The sequence below is a fragment of the Littorina saxatilis genome, linkage group LG1 (assembly GCF_037325665.1).
Source record: "Littorina saxatilis isolate snail1 linkage group LG1, US_GU_Lsax_2.0, whole genome shotgun sequence".
Taxonomy (NCBI): domain Eukaryota; kingdom Metazoa; phylum Mollusca; class Gastropoda; order Littorinimorpha; family Littorinidae; genus Littorina; species Littorina saxatilis.
This window is the reverse complement of record NC_090245.1, coordinates 17,959,557-17,979,556: the sequence shown is the minus strand read 5'-3', so window position 1 is coordinate 17,979,556 and position 20,000 is coordinate 17,959,557. Positions and strand designations below refer to the sequence as shown.

General features: G+C 43.7%; 1 protein-coding gene across 1 annotated transcript in view; it reads right to left on the bottom strand.

The window, feature by feature from the left end:
* LOC138963374 (NFX1-type zinc finger-containing protein 1-like) overlaps positions 1-20,000 on the bottom strand; it is a 35,684-nt gene that overhangs the window by 3,336 nt on the left and 12,348 nt on the right. The window contains exons 2-22 of the mRNA XM_070335379.1: positions 19,862-20,000; positions 18,455-19,438; positions 17,571-17,732; positions 16,442-16,652; positions 15,822-16,160; positions 14,880-15,598; positions 14,338-14,685; positions 13,261-13,510; positions 12,660-12,814; positions 10,560-10,815; positions 9,657-9,860; positions 8,222-8,536; positions 7,632-7,821; positions 6,965-7,136; positions 6,435-6,567; positions 4,544-4,662; positions 3,538-3,805; positions 2,588-3,357; positions 1,778-2,035; positions 917-1,247; positions 1-614 (exon numbers count right to left, since the gene is read on the bottom strand). The exon at positions 1-614 is cut by the window's left edge and continues 3,336 nt beyond it; the exon at positions 19,862-20,000 is cut by the window's right edge and continues 62 nt beyond it. Coding sequence (XP_070191480.1) covers positions 54-614; positions 917-1,247; positions 1,778-2,035; positions 2,588-3,357; positions 3,538-3,805; positions 4,544-4,662; positions 6,435-6,567; positions 6,965-7,136; positions 7,632-7,821; positions 8,222-8,536; positions 9,657-9,860; positions 10,560-10,815; positions 12,660-12,814; positions 13,261-13,510; positions 14,338-14,685; positions 14,880-15,598; positions 15,822-16,160; positions 16,442-16,652; positions 17,571-17,732; positions 18,455-19,438; positions 19,862-20,000 — 6,884 coding nt within the window. The 3' untranslated portion in view covers positions 1-53. The remainder of the gene's footprint in view (positions 615-916; positions 1,248-1,777; positions 2,036-2,587; positions 3,358-3,537; positions 3,806-4,543; positions 4,663-6,434; positions 6,568-6,964; positions 7,137-7,631; positions 7,822-8,221; positions 8,537-9,656; positions 9,861-10,559; positions 10,816-12,659; positions 12,815-13,260; positions 13,511-14,337; positions 14,686-14,879; positions 15,599-15,821; positions 16,161-16,441; positions 16,653-17,570; positions 17,733-18,454; positions 19,439-19,861) is intronic.

Below are 20,000 nucleotides of genomic sequence, written 5' to 3'. Positions count from 1 at the left end.
GCCAGCGCCGCTTCCGACTAAGCTAATTCCCCACTCAAGGGCATAGCAGCAAGTTAAAGATCTGCGTCTGAGCTTCTACTCTGAGTACGGACCCAGCTCATAATGTCATCCAAACTCATGTTCTCCAGTGCTTCTGCAGAAGGGTTCAAACGAGCTGAACGACCTACTTCATCATCAGCTCCTTCACCACCAACATTAACAGAACTCTTCACCTCGGCTCCTGGCTGCCTTGTTGGTGCTACCGGCAAGAACCTGGATACGCCTGGCGACGTGTAAGAAGAAGCTCCATCCAGAAGCAGAGAAGATGACTCGATGGCAGAATCACCGATACGCGCGGTCACGGTAGGCCTGGGGGCCGGGCGAGGTGGTACCATTGGTTTTACTTCGCGTGGCAAGGCAGATAGGCCTACTCCTGGCGATTTGTAAGAAGAAGAAGCTCCCTCCAAAAGCAGAGAAGATGATTTGATGGCGGTATCATCACCGGTGCGACCGGTTACGGTAGGCTTGGTGGCCGGGCGAGGTGGTACCTTTGGTTTTACTTCGCGTGGCAGGGCAGATGGCCTTGCTCCTGCGCTCGGCGGCGGTTGAAATGGCTTCCCAACATCACAGAGGTCCTGTGGAAAAAAGAAGACTCAGTCAAAACTGGACACTAATGGAATACAAAAAAAGTAGAGTTGGGTGCATAAAGAAGCAGAAAAGCATATAGTATACTGTAGTTGAACCCTTTTGAAGAAACACTTATGAGTATAACTATTTCTGCCGCAATCACTTTGAGGACAAATTGCAATTTTTCATATAAAGCCATGACCAAATACAGTTCGACGATGACGATGACGATGACGATGATGGTGATGATGATGATTCTACTATTAACAACCGTGTACATACTGAATCAACACACAAAAGACAATCTTGCCTGCTCATCCGGAGCATCCAAAATAGATGTATCAATGCTGTTTGCACGCAATCGCCATGTGATCCTACAGTTTTCCTTGCAGTCGCGCAGAACCTGCTCCACGTCTTCAAGAACAGACGCCTCCAGCCCAGGCTGCTGGTCTAGTGCCACCAGACACGATTCTGTCCTTCTCTTGAATTCCATGGTGTTCGAGGAAATCTTGGCAAGGGCAAGTTGAGTCTTGTAGACGAGTCGTCTCGTGTTGCCTCTCAGCTCCCGGAGTCTCTGGGGTGACATCGTAGACATTGGTTTGTACAGGACAGCTTGAAACACCTGGAGGTCCTTGATTTCCCTGTCAAAAAACGTGAAGAGTCAGGGGGAAATGTGTGAGTGCTTATCATGTCTTTAAACTTGTTGTGCGCACCTACTCAAGTATTTCTCTGTGTTGGCATGTGCATGAATATACCAATTTGTTTCAACCATAGACAGGTTAAGCTCAGGAGACTTATGTTGGACAGAACAACGCCAGCACACAAGTAAGCGAACGCTCTTGAAACACTGAAAATAGATTCACGTTTACGAAATGCGTAGTTCCAGCGAAACAGAAGGCGATACATATTTTAAAGAGGTCAATGACATTCGTAATGAACAATTCTAGAAGAAATAAAAAGGTGAAGAATAAAATGATTGAGTGTGTTGGGTGTTTGTGGAAGGGTACCTTGTAAAAGAAGGATGCAGATATGTTAAAATTCGTCTCCCACCTTGAAAGTGTCGAATCAAAGATACTTTTCATGGTCTGGCTTTGAATGTTCTGCAGACTATATCAAACTTCAAAGTGATCAGTGTGTCACTAAGATTTGTAAAATGACTCTGAGGACTTACTTATCAACGCCACAAGTGGTCGAGAGATCCAAGATCATTTCGACTACTCTTGCCAACTTGATCTGATTGGTCAGAGCGAAGGCTCTATTGACGTCAATGGTGTCTTGTTTGAAAACATGTCCCAGGGCAGCTTTGGAGGCAAAACTCTTTTCCTTCTCAGCGTCGTGCGTCAAGCGTTTGAGAGAATCGTGCAACTTCTGTATGCGTGGTTGCTTGATGCTTGTGTCGTCTATCATCGTCTGTTTGACCTCCTGCAGTCTAATAGATTCAACAGAGAGATCAACAAAATAAGCCCTGGTTAAGTGTGCTGTGGGATTTGCATGGACATGCGAAAGTGTAAGCACGTGTTAGCAAGCCTTTGCAGTCTTCAAAAATATGATAAGAACAGCCATTTGTTTAAAGCAATACGCAAAGCTGTTGACGAAGGCTGGCACACTAAATATTCTGGAGATGAAAGAAAACATTGCAGGTGCGTTGAGTTGCTATAATGTCTATATCACTGTAACAAAGCTAAGAAGGTGGATTTTGAAGCATCGAGAAAGTTCGGAGGGTTTTTTCAATCAAAACAATGGATATGAACAAATTCAGCAAGAAACAAAAACTGTTGAAAAAGCTCTCGCTACTTCGCCTTACAACCAAAGAACAATGTAGCAATTCCCCTTTGCAATCCTCTTACATCGTTTCACGCATGACAATACAAGCTAATAAAAATATATAAACACCAGGACAAAAAGTTTCATGATACGATAAAACTTTCTGATATAAACTTATATGAGCTTATACATGACAAATCGTGTGCGGTTCACATACCTGTCGTGGCGTTCTCTCAGCAGACGAGCGTAACGCCAACAGTGCGTCTCAGATATCATCTTGTTGCATGTGGCAAGCGGGCAGGTCAGAGCCTTGCCCGGCGGGAGGTTCGGGCATTTGGTGTTTACGTACACGTCCAGTACCTTTACGTTGAAGACGTGCCCGCAGTTCAGCTTGACCAGAATAGTGTGCTCATTAATTATCTGACTCTCTTCTTCCGTCAAGACGTTTCCGATCATCACAGGAACAAAGTCCTTCTTGTCGCAGATGAAGCAGACGCACTTCTCGCCGCAGACGCCCGAGCAAGGGTGTTGTTCTGGATGATTAGGATCAGCCGAGCTACCGGATCTATCGTTGTGCTTCTTTTCGCACGGCTGGGGACAAGGCTTGCAGGGCTGGTTACAGAGCGAGTCGCAGTCTTGGTGCTTGCATGTCTTCCAGGGACACCGCTCCATGCACGGCGGGCAGGGGACTGCGCAAGACTGCTTGCAGCTGCTGTGACGACAGGCGGTTCCGCATTGCTTCGCTTTACACGGTAGGCATTTCGTTCCGCACGGCAGCTGACACTTGTGCCCGCAGCCCGGCAGCACGCGCGAGCACTTGGACTTGCAGCTGACGTGCACGCGCCCGCCTAAGCACTTGCCGCACGTGCCTGAACACACGTGCCCGCAGTCGAGGGTGGCCTCGCACGCTCTGTCGCAGGGCAACTCCCCCACAGGGATGTTGCAGGCGCTCTTGACCAGGTGACCGCAAGGCCAGACTCTCTCCACCTGTTGGGGGAACAGCAAGTAACCTTGTAAGTAACCCTGTGCTTCCTTTAAAATTTGGCTTCGGATAAAAGAGAGATGTATATATTGAGCGTCAAGACGCAATTTGTGAAGCTAAGCACCCTCAATATTTTGGAAATGTATGCTTCGGAGAAACAACACGTTGTGTCAAAAATGTCCTACCTCTTCTGTGCATTTGGTGACGTGGCTTTTTTTCTTTCTGCAATCTGCACATTTCCCGCAGCACTTGTGTCCACAAGGCAGGATTCCTGGACATTTATCTTTGCATTCCCAGGTGTAGGGATCTCGCCTGCACTCCATCTTGGCCTTGTGGCTGCACATGGGAATCACCTTCTCCACCATGTACAAACACTGGCCGCAGTCGTCAGAACACCTCTTGGTGCAAGGGTGTCCCAGCTTGCACGTGACACGCTCACACTTCTTGCGACATCTGGAAACAAAAGGCAAAAACAGCCACGGTTTATTGACACACCCTGAACAGTTTCAAGATTTCTTCGTTGATGTACGTTTATATATTATTATTTTTAATAACACAGCCTGAACAGTTTTAAGAATTGTTGGTTGACATACTTATATATATATTTTAGCTTTTAATAACACAGCCTCAACATTTCTGCCATGGAAAAGCCCGTCTACTTGTCATTTGCAAGACTGCAGATAAAAGCCTTCGTCAAAAGTTTGATTTTGTTTAATTTCTGATGATGATGTTGGGCAAAACATCAGTCCTCGACAAAACATTCTGTCAATGATTAAATTCTCTCTCTCTCTCTCTCTCTCTCTCTCTCTCTCTCTCTCTCTCTCTCTCTCTCTCTCTCTCTCTCTCTCTCTCTCTCTCTCTCTCTCTCTCTCTCTCTCTCTCTCTCTCTCAAAAGTCAATTTTTGTTTGTAAGTATGTGAAGGAAGAAAGTGGAGTTTTTATCGTTTGATTATGTGCTTTCGTGACTATCTGTCTCAATATCTGTCCAAATGTGTCTCCTTCTCTTGAGTGTGGCGCACGTTATATGTCAAAGCAGCACCGCCCTGATATGGCCCTTCGTGGTCGGCTGGGCGTTAAGCAAACAAACAAACAAAAATCCTTCTCTTGAGCGACCTCCAAAAGTAAAAAACCCGGTTATTTTTCTTTCTATTTTCTTTGAATCTACTTTGACCAAAACAGTGCAGAACCTACTTGTATTTCTCATGTGTGCGATCGTATCCATGGCAACTGAGCTCACACACATGTCCACATCCGGCAAGCCTGGTGCCGCAGGGTAGTTTGCAGCCTCCCTCTGGCATTTTGTCAAAGTCCTGAGGAGCAACAGATTAATTTGAACACTAAAATCACGAAGTATGCATTCTACAAGAAAGGGGCGAAGGCGGAGCTTTTACTAAAGGTGGTCCTGAATTGAGCCCGAAGTCGACTTCGCGAAGTCTTTTTACCGAAAATTCAGTACTAAAGCTCCGTACGGCCAGCTTCGCGAAGCATACTTCGCATAGTCGAGTTCGCAAAGTGAATTTGAGGCTTGAAAAAAAGAAGGCTATGGAGACATGAGTCTTCTGGTACATTAACTTAAAGGCACAGTAAACCTCCCGTAAACCATCACAGATACTGTCAGGCTTTTACACACAGTACAAACACCCTTTCATTTAAACACTCACCGCTTGAGAACATCCTAGGTGCCCTCCGTAAAGAGCGAACAATTTTCAAAGAATTTATTTTTGCGTGGTTTATCTTACCCCTGAGCCATCGTGAGCCCGTGTGATCCAGTTTCCCTTTTTGGCTCACGTAAGTGTAGCCTATGCGATCGTAACTTTGTCTGTCTGTGCGTGCGTGTGTGTGTGTTTGTGCGTGTGTATGTCTGTGGTAGAAACTCTAACATTTGAAGACGTCACATTACATTGACGTCACATTATGACGTAAGAGGGTTAGACGTCACGCGAAGGAAGTACTGACAGTCTCGGTCATTATTATTTTGAGCGCGCCGAGACTAGTTGGCAGTCGTGTCCTTGTAAGTAGGCTACATGCAGACAGACAGATTTAGATCTAGTGTCTCGCTTTCTTGCACAGTTTCACCTATGCTCTTTCTGTGTGTGTGTGTGTGTGTGTGTGTGTGTGTGTGTGTGTGTGTGTGTGTGTGTGTGTGTGTGTGTGTGTGTGTGTGTGTGTGTGTGTGTGTGTGTGTGTGTGATTGAGTTTGTGTTACTGTTTGTCGATTTCTTACGCGAGCCTTGATGGCTTCGCCTCTTGTTCACAATGTAGTCGTCAGTTAGTCATGTGAATGCGGCTCGATGTGAGCTTATCTGGGTGTGCACGAAACAAACGGCTGTGGTTCCCAAGAACTCTAGCGATGGCTTTTGACTGTTCAGAGGAACTGGCGATAGGCATAAACCGTCGTCTGCTACGAGAACCACGACCTTGCGTGACCCTGCTTCCGGGCTTTTCTTAATTCAAACTTTCAAAACTTCGAATTGTACTGATCTTGTCTTGATGAAAAAAGAATTCTTTTATGATTTAAGAATGTTTGTGTAACAAGCTGTCAATTTGTTATTTAGATTTTAACAGTTAGGTCTACCGCCAAAACGCACCACGGTCCGATTGTCTCTCAGACAATCCGCAAAATAATTCTTTGAAAATTGCTCGCTCTTTACGTAGGGCACCTAGGATGTTCCCGTTTGGTGAGCGTTCAAATGGAAGGGTGTTTGTACTGTGTGTAAAAGCCTGACAGTATCTGTGATGGTTAACGGGAGGCTTTCTGTGCCTTTAATAAGCAAATTGCCCTTGTCTATATAACGTACAAGTGCGGTTGTTGTTTTCTTTTTGCTTTATTTTTTTCTCAACTAGAGTGTTGGAAGCGCAAGGGGAGAGAGAGACAGACAGACAGCCACACAGATACAGAGAGAGAGAGACAAAGAGAGAGGGAGACAGAGACAGAGAACACAACGTAATGGTAGTTCACACAGCAATGTACAAAAACACCTACCACGGACCTGAAAGGTAACAAAAAGACATTTTTATGTGGGCAAAGTACAGTTACACAATTTGTCCCCCTCATGCGGCAAGCTGGTAGAATTGTGCTTACCTTCGCAGTGATGACCTCTACTTCTTGTTCCCTGTGATTCTCACAGCGCAGGACCAGTGTGTCCCCAAGCTGAACGTTCTCTTTGGCTGTACGGCAGATGTTCTTCCACAGCTCGCTGTTGTCCGCCAGTATCCTGAAGGCACGTGATAACCGACCGGTGTTATATTAATCAAACGTGCAGGTAAGGCAAGGCAAGGCACAGGATTTATTCAAGAAACCCAATGGGGGTACATGAAAACAAAAATACCAGAAAAAGGAAGAAATGCAAACGCACTGTAACCATTGCAAACAAAGTGAAAATACATTTCAGTCAAACACAGCCAGCGGTATTTAAACGACATTCAGTAAAACTATACTGTGAAGAATCTCTCTCAGAGTCAATGAATTTATCTTTTTTTCAGGATTTATTATTCAGGCAAATGGTTCACATTTTGTCACGAAATGCACAAACATCAACAACATGATTCATATGACCCGACTCAAAATAATGTTCAATTTCGCTCACAGTACCAGCTAGGAATCGGACATACCTGAAGTTTCCGAAGGCGAAGAATCCGTTCCTGGCCCTGGACAGAGCGACACACACCCTGTTGTCTGTGCCCAGGAAGCCAACTGACCCCTCCTGGTTGCTGCGAACCAAGGACAGGATGATGATGTCGTTCTCCTCCCCTTGGTAGTTGTCCACCGCCGTCACGCGCACTCCTAGAAGTATATAATTATCATAAGATCACACTCTGTTGACATGGTGCGGGGTGATAGTCAAACCAAGTAGGCAGCTTCCGTAAACAAAATCAAACAATGACTTTAATTTTGTGGTACGATGTAAACGTGTCATGGGTACAACCACATGTCTTATTGCAGACACGTAATGGTATCTGCAGCTTGCTTTTCGTCGTGGCTATTTACAGCCATGATCATAAAGCAACAGGCTTGTTGATGTATAATTAAATGTATGAGACAGCGTTCAAATCAGTTTGGCAATCTACATCGAATTGTTATTTTTTTCTTTTTTTTTCTTCTTATTTTCTTTCTTATTTTCTTTCTTTCTTTCTCTCTTTCTTTCTTTCTTTCTTTCTTTCTTTATTTCTTTATTATCATTTTCTTTCTTTATTATTTATTTATTTATTCATTTAATCATTTGATCAATTATCTATCTCGTTTTTCGTGTGTTATGTTGCTCGACCAAGTTCTACTTACCACGATAAAAATTCAGATCCGTCTTCATGATGTTCTTGAGAGTGAAGACCTGACCAGAGTAAGCGGTGAGGATGGTGATGGTTTCAGGGGAGTAGCCCTGTTGCAGCAGGTAGCGACACAGTCTCACACACAGCTCCGCCTCGTGCTGGTTGGATTTGCTGCTTGTCTCGTCATTTCGTGTTTCCTCCACCTGAAAAAAATATTAAAAGGTGCGTTACTTCTGTTCGTCACTTTTTGAGTTTTGTGAATATCTAGTTGTGGTTTTGCCTGCGGTTGAGACATTGTTCAGAATACCTCCCCGCGTTCATGTTAAGGAACGATTGTGTTTACAGTCAGAGTGAGTTCTAGCAGTCCATAACATCTGTTACTGTTACGTTTAGTCTTTTTTAGTGCATGACATCCTCAAATAGACAAATGCTCGCACATTGTAATGCTTTCGAATTAACAATTCTCTTAAAAACTGTAATGAAACTAAAGTTTGTCTGTGGATGTTAGAGTAATTTTAAAGACCGAAGCTCTTACCACACAAAGCTACCACTTCACATCGTACCCTCAACAAAGACCAGACCTGTTCTTTCCCCTTGGCTCACCTCATGATAGAAAAGGAAGACGTCCTGCTTGAGACCCCGGATATGACGTCTTCCCCGCGTCGTGTCATGGTCCTTCAGCTCAGGGTAAACGTGACGCACGAGCCGAGCGATGTCAGGACGCATGCGGTGCTGCACAGCTAGAGTGGCGTGCAGCAGGCGGTTCTTGACCAGCCGTTCAAAGAGCGAGAGGTCCAGGTTGTAGTGACGACACAGCTCGTACACCGTGGGGGAAGGTCTGAGCTGTTGGTGGTCACCGATCAGGATCAGGTGCTGACACTTCTGGTGGAGGGTGGTCACCACGTGGGATTCCAGCACCTGAACATAGAAACTTTGCAAAATGAAGGTCTTGTTTAAATAAGGTGAAAATTAATAAGGTTCAAACCACTAGTTGGCTGCTCCGCCTGGCGTCTGGCATTATGGGGTTAGTGCCAGGACTGGTTGATCCGGTGTCAGAATAATGTGACTGGGTGAGACATGAAGCCTGTGCTGCGACTTCTGTCTTGTGTGTGGCGCATGTTATATGTGACCCTCCACCACGGATTGAGTCGCATGTCACCTTTGCATGATTTTCATATTTTTACATTTTCATAAAGAGTTTGTTTATGCTCTATCCAGTGGTGAAAACCGTTTTAGAAAAGAGCGAAAACTGTTTGAGTTATAAGCCTGTGACTAAGGTGACCCTCACAATGTTACCAGACTCTCCCCGGACTTATATTAAACCTAGCGCAGAACCGCACGAGGTGACACGCGACTCATTTCGTGGTGGAGGGTCACATATGTCAAAGCAGCACCGCCCTGATATGGCCCTTCGTGGTCGGCTGGGCGTTAAGCAAACAAACAAACAAACAAACAAACCACTAGTCACCGCCGATTAGTATTTTACATGGAAGAAGATTGTGTCTGAGACCATTTTCATTCTAATATATTTATTTTAATGGATAGTAAAGTGTTTTTTATTGTTGTTGTTTTGTAGTTAAGACTAAAGAGAGGATCACTGCGTGAGATTCGAGCTACAGTATTGTATTAAGCATGTTCCCATCTGTCATTTCAAATGGATAATAAAGTGTTTGTTATTCTTGTTGGTTTTGTTATTGAGCTTATTGTTGAATCTGAATGTTACCTATCGTCTGCAGCGCCCGAGATCACTGCATAATTGTGTTGGCCATGTAGATTTAATGTGTTGTTGGTTTTTCTTCTCTTTGGATTGGTCGTTTTCGTGTAGCAGTACAGCCATCGATAAATACAATAGCCGGTGCAGCAACTCTAGTCAAGTATGAGGCATTTTTTCTGGTTACTGCACAGCATTTTTCCTGAATAACGTACATACACTCACAACACCAGCTGAACTTGATTTTTGTGTCATACTGTTATCTTTTCACAGCCGTCATATTTTCATACCATAATAAGCAAAATCAGTTAAACACCGTTTTACTACCTCAGCCGCTTCTTCCAGAATGATGATTGGACACGCCACTGAGTTGAGTACGCGACGGTAACGAGCAGCCCCGGTGGTTGTCATGCCAATGACCGTTGCCTCGACAAGGATGTCCTTGTCCTCGCCCAAGCGCAGCTCCCGTAGTTGGCGGGAAATGGTGTTGTAATCTTCTGCGTGTTTCTGCACTGAAAGACGGAGATTGCCCTGATTGGACAGAAAGATATAATATTTCATTGGACGAAAATAATTACTTGGAAGACCGCCCCAATTGAACACTTTTATCATATTTGAGGAAGATTGAATATAAGTCAGGTCAGTAACAGTTTTTACACATTCACAAAGCAAATAAACCCCCAACAACAACAACTACAACTACAACTACAACAACAACAACAGCAACAACAGCAACACACCACCTAGCAAACTCACTGAAACGTCCATCCTTTTTATTCCCGGAAACCTCAACAGATGCCTTCATGAGCATCTATGACGCCAGAATTAAACCGTTCTTATAAACTCTCTTCACTTTTTTTTTACAAAACGTTTTACCTAGTATTCACACAAGAATCACAATTTAAGCAATTAACTTTAAATCCTCTTCTCTTTTATCCAAGGTTTCACAAGGCTTCACAAAGTTTTTACTTGGCTTTTGCCAATAGGGTTTTGAATCTATAAATACTTGAAGCTAACCAGATATGTCTCACGTGATATCGACAAAACCAGAAGAAGTACAAGGTTGTTTTAACTGTATTTTGCCCAATAGGCAGCAGGCGCTTTATATTTGAAGCTAGTAAAGCAGATGTCTCACCTGGTATTGACGAAACCAGAAGAAGTAAAAAGTTGTTTTAACTGTATTTTGGCCAATAAGCCATGATGAAGCTATATATTTGAAGCTAAGCTCACCTGGTATCTACGAAGCCAGAAGAGATACAGCCTCACTCGATGCTCCACGCTCAGACCCTGACTCCACAAGCTCCGGACACGCTCCGCTTCCTCCTCCGTCATGGGCTGGGAAGACGCCAGAAGAGTCTTCATCTTCTTGGCTTGTTTCTTCCTGTGGTACTGGGGAAAGGAGAATCCGTCGTCCCCAACCTCTGCCCCTCCTGCGCTAGAGGCTGATTGCACACCCAGCTCCTTCATGGCCGTCGAAACGTCGACGCTGATTTGGGAAAATAACAACAACAATAACAATAACAACACTTTGCTGTCCATTAAAATGAATAAATTAAAATGGGAAATTGTCTTCGACACGTCTAACCTGCCTGTCAACGATTATAAAATACACACAGGCTAGTTCCTAGTGGTAGTTGCATTCAGTTGTTGCTTAATGCAGGAGTGTGCAGACCCTCAGCTATTTGTGTCATGTGGAATAGTGTCAAAACAATAGAAGAACAGTATTTGAGGAAATGAGTATCCACTTGTTAGCATTCTCCCTAGATTAAATATTTATATTCGCATTGTCATTTTAAAGGTGGCAGTAAAGGTGTACCATACTTATATAACATTAAACTGGGCATGTACCATAATGTGTCCCAAAATACCAGGACGGGATCAGCCTTCAGAATTGTACAGGTTTCAGCAATGTCTGAAGAGCTAAATGTACCATTATTTGACATGCTTGCCCCAACAGGAGTTTCACCAGTGCTCCATTCATTTGATCAGTACACTTTGATGCCTTAAGGGGAGGTTCTAGTATAAAATATCACCAAAATCGCTTCAGTTGTGATTTTGGGGTTCTTGCAATAATGGGTAGATAAAACATTGTATAGTATTGTAGTGGAAGAAATTTCACCAAATCATTAAACCGTTAAAATGACAGTTTAACCGCCAAAAAACACTCTGCTCCTTGTTTCTTAGTCCCTAATCGTCGGATTTACACCAAAATTGGACCATTGTCCCTAACTGATCTCCAATACAAACTTTTCAAGAAGAAAAAGTTAATTATTGGCAGTTAAAAACCCGTTATAAACCGTTATTTTCTAATTTTTCACCGATCTTTATGAAATGTTGTGGTTAGGTTGGTTGTCCCTAACTGAATTTCAACAAGAATAAAAAGTTGATTTTTGGCAGTTAAAAAACCGTTAAATCCCGTTTTTTCACCAATCTTTATGAAATTTTGTGAGTAGGTCCGTTGTCCATAACTGAGTTTCAATACGTACTTTTCAGAAGAAAACCAAGCTTTTGTCAGTTATAAAACGTTATTTTCTAATTTTTCACCGATCTTTATGAAATGTTGTGAATTTCAACAAGAATAAAAAGTATCTAAACTTTGAAGCCTTTTTTTCTCAGAATGATGTTTTCGGCACCTTGCTTCGCCGTTTCCTTGATAACTCAAAATGTTCTCAACCGACTGGAACAAAACGTAGCATGGCTTTTTAGTATTCATAGGACTACACTTTGTGGAAGGCGTTTGTGGGTCGGGATAAAATCAAAGAAAATATAGCTTGTCAGTTAAAACCGTTATATGTAAATATGATGAAATCAACGTTTTAATTAAAATAACGTAATTTTGATTCCACAAAATGTAGTCCAATTACATGTTATTGTATGTTTTGAATTTCTTTAAAAAATGTGCGCTCCTTGAAGAATTATCAAGGAAACGCCAACATCACTATTTTCGGTTTCTAGATAATGTATGTTTTTCCGTTGAATTGTTTCTCAACGGCAGTTGTCGTGACATATTAACTAACACAATATATGGGTCAGCAATGCATTTGACTTTATTTGAGCCGAAATCCATTAATATTTCCCATTCTAAATAGGAACACAACTGAAGCGATTTTGGTGATATTTTATACTAGAACCTCCCCTTACCTTGGAAACTCTAACAAGACACAAAAGCCTTGAACAATTTGCAGAACGTCAGAATTCCCTACTAGGGATTGCTCATTATTTGAAATGCGTAGGCCTATGCCTCAGCAAGCAAGAGTTTTACCAGTGCCCTATTTACTTGATAAGTTCACAAAAAGTCTTGGCTAGTCGCAAGAGCCTTGAACAGCGTACTTGGATTTTTTCTTGCCAAAGTCGAAGAGGTCGTCATCGTCGTCCAAGTCCAGTTTTCGCTCGTTCTGGATGATCTCCGCATCCTCCTCCGCGTTGAGCTGTCCTTCCTCCTCCTTCAACTCTTCGCTTTCGTCTTCCAGCTGATCCAGAAGTCTCTGCAGTGACGTTAGTTCGAAATTAGTTACATAGTCCAAGACAAGTAAGTTTAGAGACCTGGGAAGATGTTACTGAATCGAGTTTGAGAAAAGCCTATGCGTACTTAGCACCAATGCAAGTCTTGCATCCAACAAGGAAATATCCGGAATTCATCTAGTTATAGATGTGAGTTAGATGTAGCTATTCCTTCTGAAAGAAATATGTTTTCCTTGAGATTGTTTTACGATAACACCTGATCAAAACCTCTTTTTCTCATGAGGTAATAATCCATGTACTGTTATATTGTTTTTCGTATGAGAACAGAACATCACAAGTGCAACAGTTAAGCTTCGTCTAAACCACTCGCACAAAAAGAACAAAAGTAGATATCTCAGTGGGGAATGATGCGACCTGTTGCGTATGCTAAAATCAAAATGCCGAGGAGACAAAAAGAATGCGCTCATACCTCCAGATCACGAGGGTTTTGGCAGAACTCCTGAATTCCAAGCCATGCCCGGACGAAATACTGTGACTGTTTTTCAAGCCGTTGAAGCATGTCAGACTTGATGGCTCGAAAAAGCGCAGGATTGATCACGTCTTTCAAAATGACGTCTGGTAGGATCTCTCTCTGGGCTGAGGCCAGAACATTTTGAATTGCTTGTGGGTTCTGTTTTTGTTCCCTTTTCATAACATAAGTTGCTTTCTGCAGCCATGACCTAGAAAAACAATACAGACATTCATTTTGATCTCTTAGTTTTTATTAACAGACAACTTAAAATTATCTGTCTCGGAAGAATGACACTGTCTAAAGTGATTAACAGCTGATAAGTAAAACAATCAAGTTGTCTAGCAGGCTGTTTGTCGCTGCTGTTTTATCACTTATGTATATAGTGTGCTATCAATGGGTTTTTTCACCAAACAGGTCTTACTAAACTGTAATAATACTTCCGCATACACGCAGTATTACCTCCAGAGTTTAATTACAAATGAGAAATAAAATAACAAGATTTTACACTAAATATGTTAATCGAATTCCTGAGTTAAAATGACGATAGTTATTTTCGTTTTATCAGTAATGAAATTAGTACGACGTTCTCTGCGCACAGTGCTATGCAATCTGGCAGTCCCTTCTCTTCCCAATTATGACAGAAAGGGCGTACAATTGAAATGCACAACAAAAACACTAGGCAGGCAGTGTCACTTTTAGAATTATCCGTAATAAAGTGTACACCCTATTTGCACTAAGGGGTCTAACAGAATTAAAAAAATTCCAAAACTCCAAAAACAATTTGGAATCAACAGAACACACCCACCCTCCCCCCATTCCAAAAAAAAATGGAATCGCTTGCTACTGCTTTTTATGTCCAGTTTCTGTCTTATGCTTGTTGAGGTAGTGTGGGCTGGGGAAAGTCTTGTCACAAACTCTGCAGGTGGTGTAGTATTTGGTCTTTTTGGCTTTGGTTTGATATTCGTCTATGCGGGAAAAGTTGTCCAAATCCACCGGCCACTCACAGTAGGAGTATTTCTGCTAATTTGCTCCTACCTGTACAGCTGTATGCGGGTCTTTCGAGGCAGAGTCTTCATCTGGGTTGGCGGAAAGGACCTCTCGTCGCATGTTTCGCTCCCGTCTATGATCCCTGACGTCTCCTGGGGAGAAGATCCCTCAGAGATGCCTAACCAGGCTCGTACACAGAATTGAGTCTGTTGCTCCTGGTGCTGTTTCATGGGATAGGTGATGGCGGAGAATATGTGGCCGCTGACCACACGCTGGAGAACTGCATCTGGAAGGATTCCCTGCTTGGCCATCAGCTGACACCTCGCTGACTCCACAACATTACGTCCGGCCTTGATGTCTTGCTGGAGAGCTGCGTTTAGCTTTTGGTGCCAGAACCTGAAAAGACAGATAAGATTCGAATCACGCATTGTCTAGTTTCTGATGAAGTATGCAAATTTGAATTTTTGTTTCAGGATGTACAATTTTAGCTACTTAAGAATTTTGTTGTTGTTGATCCAAACAGCATAACTTTCCTCATTTCAAATTCATTAAAACATGCAACTAATGAAAGTGAGGGTCAATTCAAGTACCTGTACAGCTGGGCACGACAGGCATGAGTAAGCGTGTGAACCAAGTTGAGGTTGATTATGTTTTCTTGACACACCTCCTTGCCCTGCAGTATCTGGGACGTCACTTCGGCAGCCAACATCGCGTAGGGGTCTTCGTCATCATCCGGACCTGGACCTCCTTGGGTGATCATACCAGCAGACAGCCATTCAACCATGGTTGTCGGGGTTGGAGAAGAGTAGAGATCTTTCTTGATCAGAGAGTCGTACTGGCCCGGAAGCATGTGATGCTGCAGAGGAGTGACGCCGATGATACCCTTGTTGGTGGCAGTCGCCTCAAGCTTGGCAGAAACGCCGTCGATGATGTCCTTCAGCTCTTTCAGCTTCCTGAGGCTGTCTCGGATGCTGTTCCTCACGGACATGTTGACTTTCCTCTCGGTTCTCTTCGTTCTGCGGAGGTTCTTCAGGTTGAAATCTTCAAGCTGAGGGTTCTTGCAGCGGCTTCCCACCCGCACGATCCCTTCCGGGCAGAACTCAAGGATGCCTTCCAGGAACTGGTCCAAAGCGTGGTTGGTGTAGCATACGACCAGAATCGGTTTCTCACCCGTGTCAGGGTCCGTCCATACGTCTCTGTTCTCCAGCAGAATCTTGGCAACTTTTAGGCCAACGTATGTTTTGCCTGTGCCTGGAGGACCTTGGATGATGGCTAGCTCTTTTGTCAGGGCTATCTTCATTGCTTCCATCTGAAGAGAAAAGAATTATGATGGAGTTAATCTAGGCCCAATGTTACCAAAAGAAGATTATGGAAATGATGATGAATTCCGTTTTTCAAGGGTTTGTATAATCTAAAACAAATAATTATTGATCAATTAGTGTCTTATTTATCACCTAAGAAAGGGACGACGTTTGAAGACAAAATAACCACGGCAAGAAAACTACAAACAAACAGACAAACAACAACCATACCTGTGACTCGTTCAGCGTTGTTTGTTCCAACGGAGGCCATCTGCTTGGGTTGAGGACAGCAACAGAAGAGGCGTTTTCATGACTATCTTCTCGAAGCATAGCGCTCAAGTCCATATGCCTTACTCCATCCTTTACGAGGTAGTTTGGTGGCTTGATGCTCGAGTTGCATTCTACGAGGTATCTGGACATGGGCAGACAGTCCTTCATCTCCTGGAGTCCTTCCAGTACGTGGCGATAGGCCTCGAAGTAGGCCGTGGTTTCGGCCATGGTGAAAGTGTCGCTCGCGCATGTGCCTAGAATTTCCTCCAGGCCTTCTTCAAATCGTATCTGAATGATGCCCTGGTGACAGACGTTGATAACGAGTGGAAGGAAAAGTTTATAATAGAAATCAGTGTAAGCCGATGAAGAAACTGGCATACTAATCTTTGTCTTTCACTCTCTGTTTCTGTCTGTCTGTCTGTCTGTCTGTCTGTCTGTCTGTCTGTCTGTCTGTCTCTCTCTATCTCTATTTAATATAAAAGAACAAATGTTTAAAAAAAAATTAAAATAAAAACATCTGTTATCTCGAACATGTAGTACATAAAACTCCATACTTTTCGTGAATAACTTCATCATCATACCTTCTCAAGGTCTTTGATTTCGCGGTTGGTGACGACAGCGAAGAAAATTGTGTCGAAGTCATCCATGCTGAGACAGACCAAGGAGCCGAACAGCAGTCTCTTGGACGACTGCCACCTGACTCTCTTCAGGTCCTTGGTGAAGTCAAACTGGATACGATGCTCCAGGCTGTCCTTGCACACCATGCTGAGGACCCGCGTCTTGTGGTAAAGCCTGTAACGAGGGGAATAATAAGTGTGTGTCGAAGACGCGTGAAGTTAGTAGAGGTATTTATCCTACATACGTGAGAGAGACCACTCATGAGATAACGATACCGTTCAAACTACACGTGTTTATATCATGTAAATGAGGTCGTGTCTAACTAGTCTGGCAGGGACCTGCTTTTCCACCGCTTATGATGCCAAAGTCACCAAGATTGTGCCTGCTGTTTCTCCTCGGAGGGTTTTTAGAACGTACACGTCACGCTACACTTTCTAGAGTGACGTTTCTTTGCTTTGACGTCAAAGATTGCACGAGACCTATTCAATTTGGACGGCCTCGACTGCGGGACGTTTTGGGTAAAATACACGTAAGTACAGTATGTAGGATAAACAGAATACTACATGGCTTGCTGTGTCGTACCAGAATTACACTCGTTGCTTTTTCAAATATTGAAAAGCTCGCTTTCGCTCGCAGTTCGATATTGAAAAAAAGCAACTCGTGTAAATCTGGTACGACACAGCAAGCCATGTAGTAGGCCCTATTCTCTATCTACTCCCTCTCTTTGTCTTGCTGTCTTTGTCTCTATTGCCCTGTCTCCTCTTTCTCCCCCGAAATCGACGTATGGCTGCCTAATTGGTGGGGTAAAAACGGCCATACACGTAAAAACTCAATCGTGCAAAAAAAACCAAGTGTGAGTTTTTAACAAATAAACGCCGAAGAAGTCTCTTCTTTCTTTCTCTCTCTTTTATTATTACTCCCTCAACCGTTGATTCTGTTACTGCTACTACGACTGCTACAAGTCCTGGATGAATCTCCCGAGTTTAAAGGGCATAAAAGGACAAAGCATTAACCAATTTCTCTACCACAGAACCGAAAATAGTCTGCAGAATGCAAGACAATATTCTGTATTAGGAAGGGCTTCAAGCGTACCTCAGATCTGAAATCTTCTTCCCTGTCTCGCCTCTCTCTATCATCTGCTTGTAGTCCTTGATGCCCTTGCGAAGCGGTCTGATGTAGTCTTCCCTCATCAGGCGGAACTGGACGTCCAGGTAGTGGTTGACGTCACGGAATGACCCCTCCTCCTTGTTGGCTCTGTGGTGTGAAACGTATTGAACGCGATTAGCTACCTCTTAAACTGACATGTCTAATCTCAAGAAAACATGTGTGAATTGAAGTGACGTATTACATGTATACATACTATATATACAAGTTTGAACAAAATGTCATTAAAAATACATAAAATGAAACAATTATAAGGAGGATTAAAGTAGTCATAACGAATTAACAACCACGTCCCTAATATGTTAATATGTTATTAAGGAGACCCGTGGTGACGTTATATATCATGATTCAGACATTGAAGACGAAAGTTGAATTTGTTTCGGTTTTCTGTGTAATAACAGGCAGAACTACAGACAGGCAAGCAAGCAAAAAGACAAGCGCATGTTCAGACCGGAACTTTAGATAAAACACTTCAGGAGAAACACTAACAGCAGAGTTCACTAAAAATGGACTGCAGAATCCATGAATTTAAATAATTCATGTACAAATGACATGAACAGGCAAATATAGTATCATTTGCCAAAACAGAGCACAGCTCCATCAGTTCCCAACAGTCATTTGAGTGAGCAAGATTAACCCACACACACACACACACACACACACACACACGCACACACACACACACACACACACACACACACACACACACACACACACACACCCCTTGTGAGACTGACGAGAAGCAAAATCTGCGTTCTCCATCAACAAAAAGAGTCTTTTGACTGCGCCCATTTCATCTCAACAAGACTCACCTCAGAAATATATTCTCGCTCCAGTCCATATCCTTGGCACTTGGGAAGATGGGCAGCAGCGCAAAATCATCTGGCGGTGTTTCATCGTCTTCGTTTGGACCTCGCCTGCGCCGGGTCCCGTCCACTCTCCTTTGTCCAGTGTCGAAAGAACTCTTCATGCAGTCCTGACATTCTCGGGACATGTTTTCCAAATCTTCAGCCAACCCCGGTTCCTGGCGTCGCAGTAGTTCCTGGATATCGACCAAGGTATTTAGGACTGTCAGCAGGAGGTAGCCTCTCGATGCATAGGACGGAAGCTTGAGACAGATGTTGGACAGAAGCTGAAGAAGCAGCTGGAGAGTCTCGATAACCTTGCGCTCGGAGCCAAACTCCAGAAATGAAGGAAGCTTCTGGATGAGGTTAAGGAGGTGGGTATCCAGGAAGTGGGAAGTGCAGACCGCTTGGAGGACGAGCAACACGCTCTCTCTGTGGAGATCGTTCTGAACGACCCTCCCTAGGATCTTCAGCACAGAGATGCTGTCATCCGGAGACATAAAGGTATCTGACAGAAACTGTTCAAACTCTTCCAGCTGGCTGTTCACTCGCAACGTCGCGTCTTCGACATCTTCGATTTCAACGACATGGCGCAGTGGAAACTGTTTTTGGCGTCGCTCCCTGTTGGGGCCTTGATAACCGCCTCTTCCGCGTCTCTCTCCGTCTCTTCCTCCTCCTCCTCTTCCGCCTCCTCTGTCTCCCCTGTAGCCCTGACCATCTTCTGCTCTTCCTCCTCCTCCTCCTCCTCCTCTTCCGCCTCCTCTGTCTCCTCTGTAGCCACAACCATATCCTCCTCTTCCTCTTCCTGTGCCTTCGCTGTGATCTCTCCCCTTTCGACTGTCGTATGAATGATCTCGGCCACGCCCTCTTCCTGACTCGTGGTAATCTTCCCTCCTGTCTCTTCCACTGTGGCCTCTGTCTCTGTTTCCCTCTCCTCTTCCTCCTCCTCGCCTAAGAAATATAGTAAACAATTGTTCTTACTTTCTTTCTTCGAGATGAATATTGATTGATCGATTGGTTGATTGATTGATTGATTGATTAATTGAATGATTGATTGATTGAATGATTGATTGATTAATTAATTGTATAGTTATTTAATTAATTATTTATGCTTTGCTTCAGTTTTTAAATTTTATTTTATGCTGTCTCTTTCTTTTGCTGAATTCCTAGTGTGCTCCCAGCTAATTGTGTTTACCGACAACAAACAATCAAAGGCCACACACCCACCCACACCCACACACACACACACACACACACACACACACACTTATGTATACAAACCAGCTCAAAACACACACACACACACACATGCACACACACACACACACACACACACACACACACACACACACACACATAATTATGTATACAAACCTGTTCAAGCTGTCATTAGAGGAAAATCTCCGCAGGTTTGACTCAGAGTCTCGGTCGTCCCGTCCCCCTCTGCCACTTCTCGGGCCCCTGGGTCGGCCACGCCCACCTCTCCCTCCTCTGGGGGCGTGGCCTCCATACT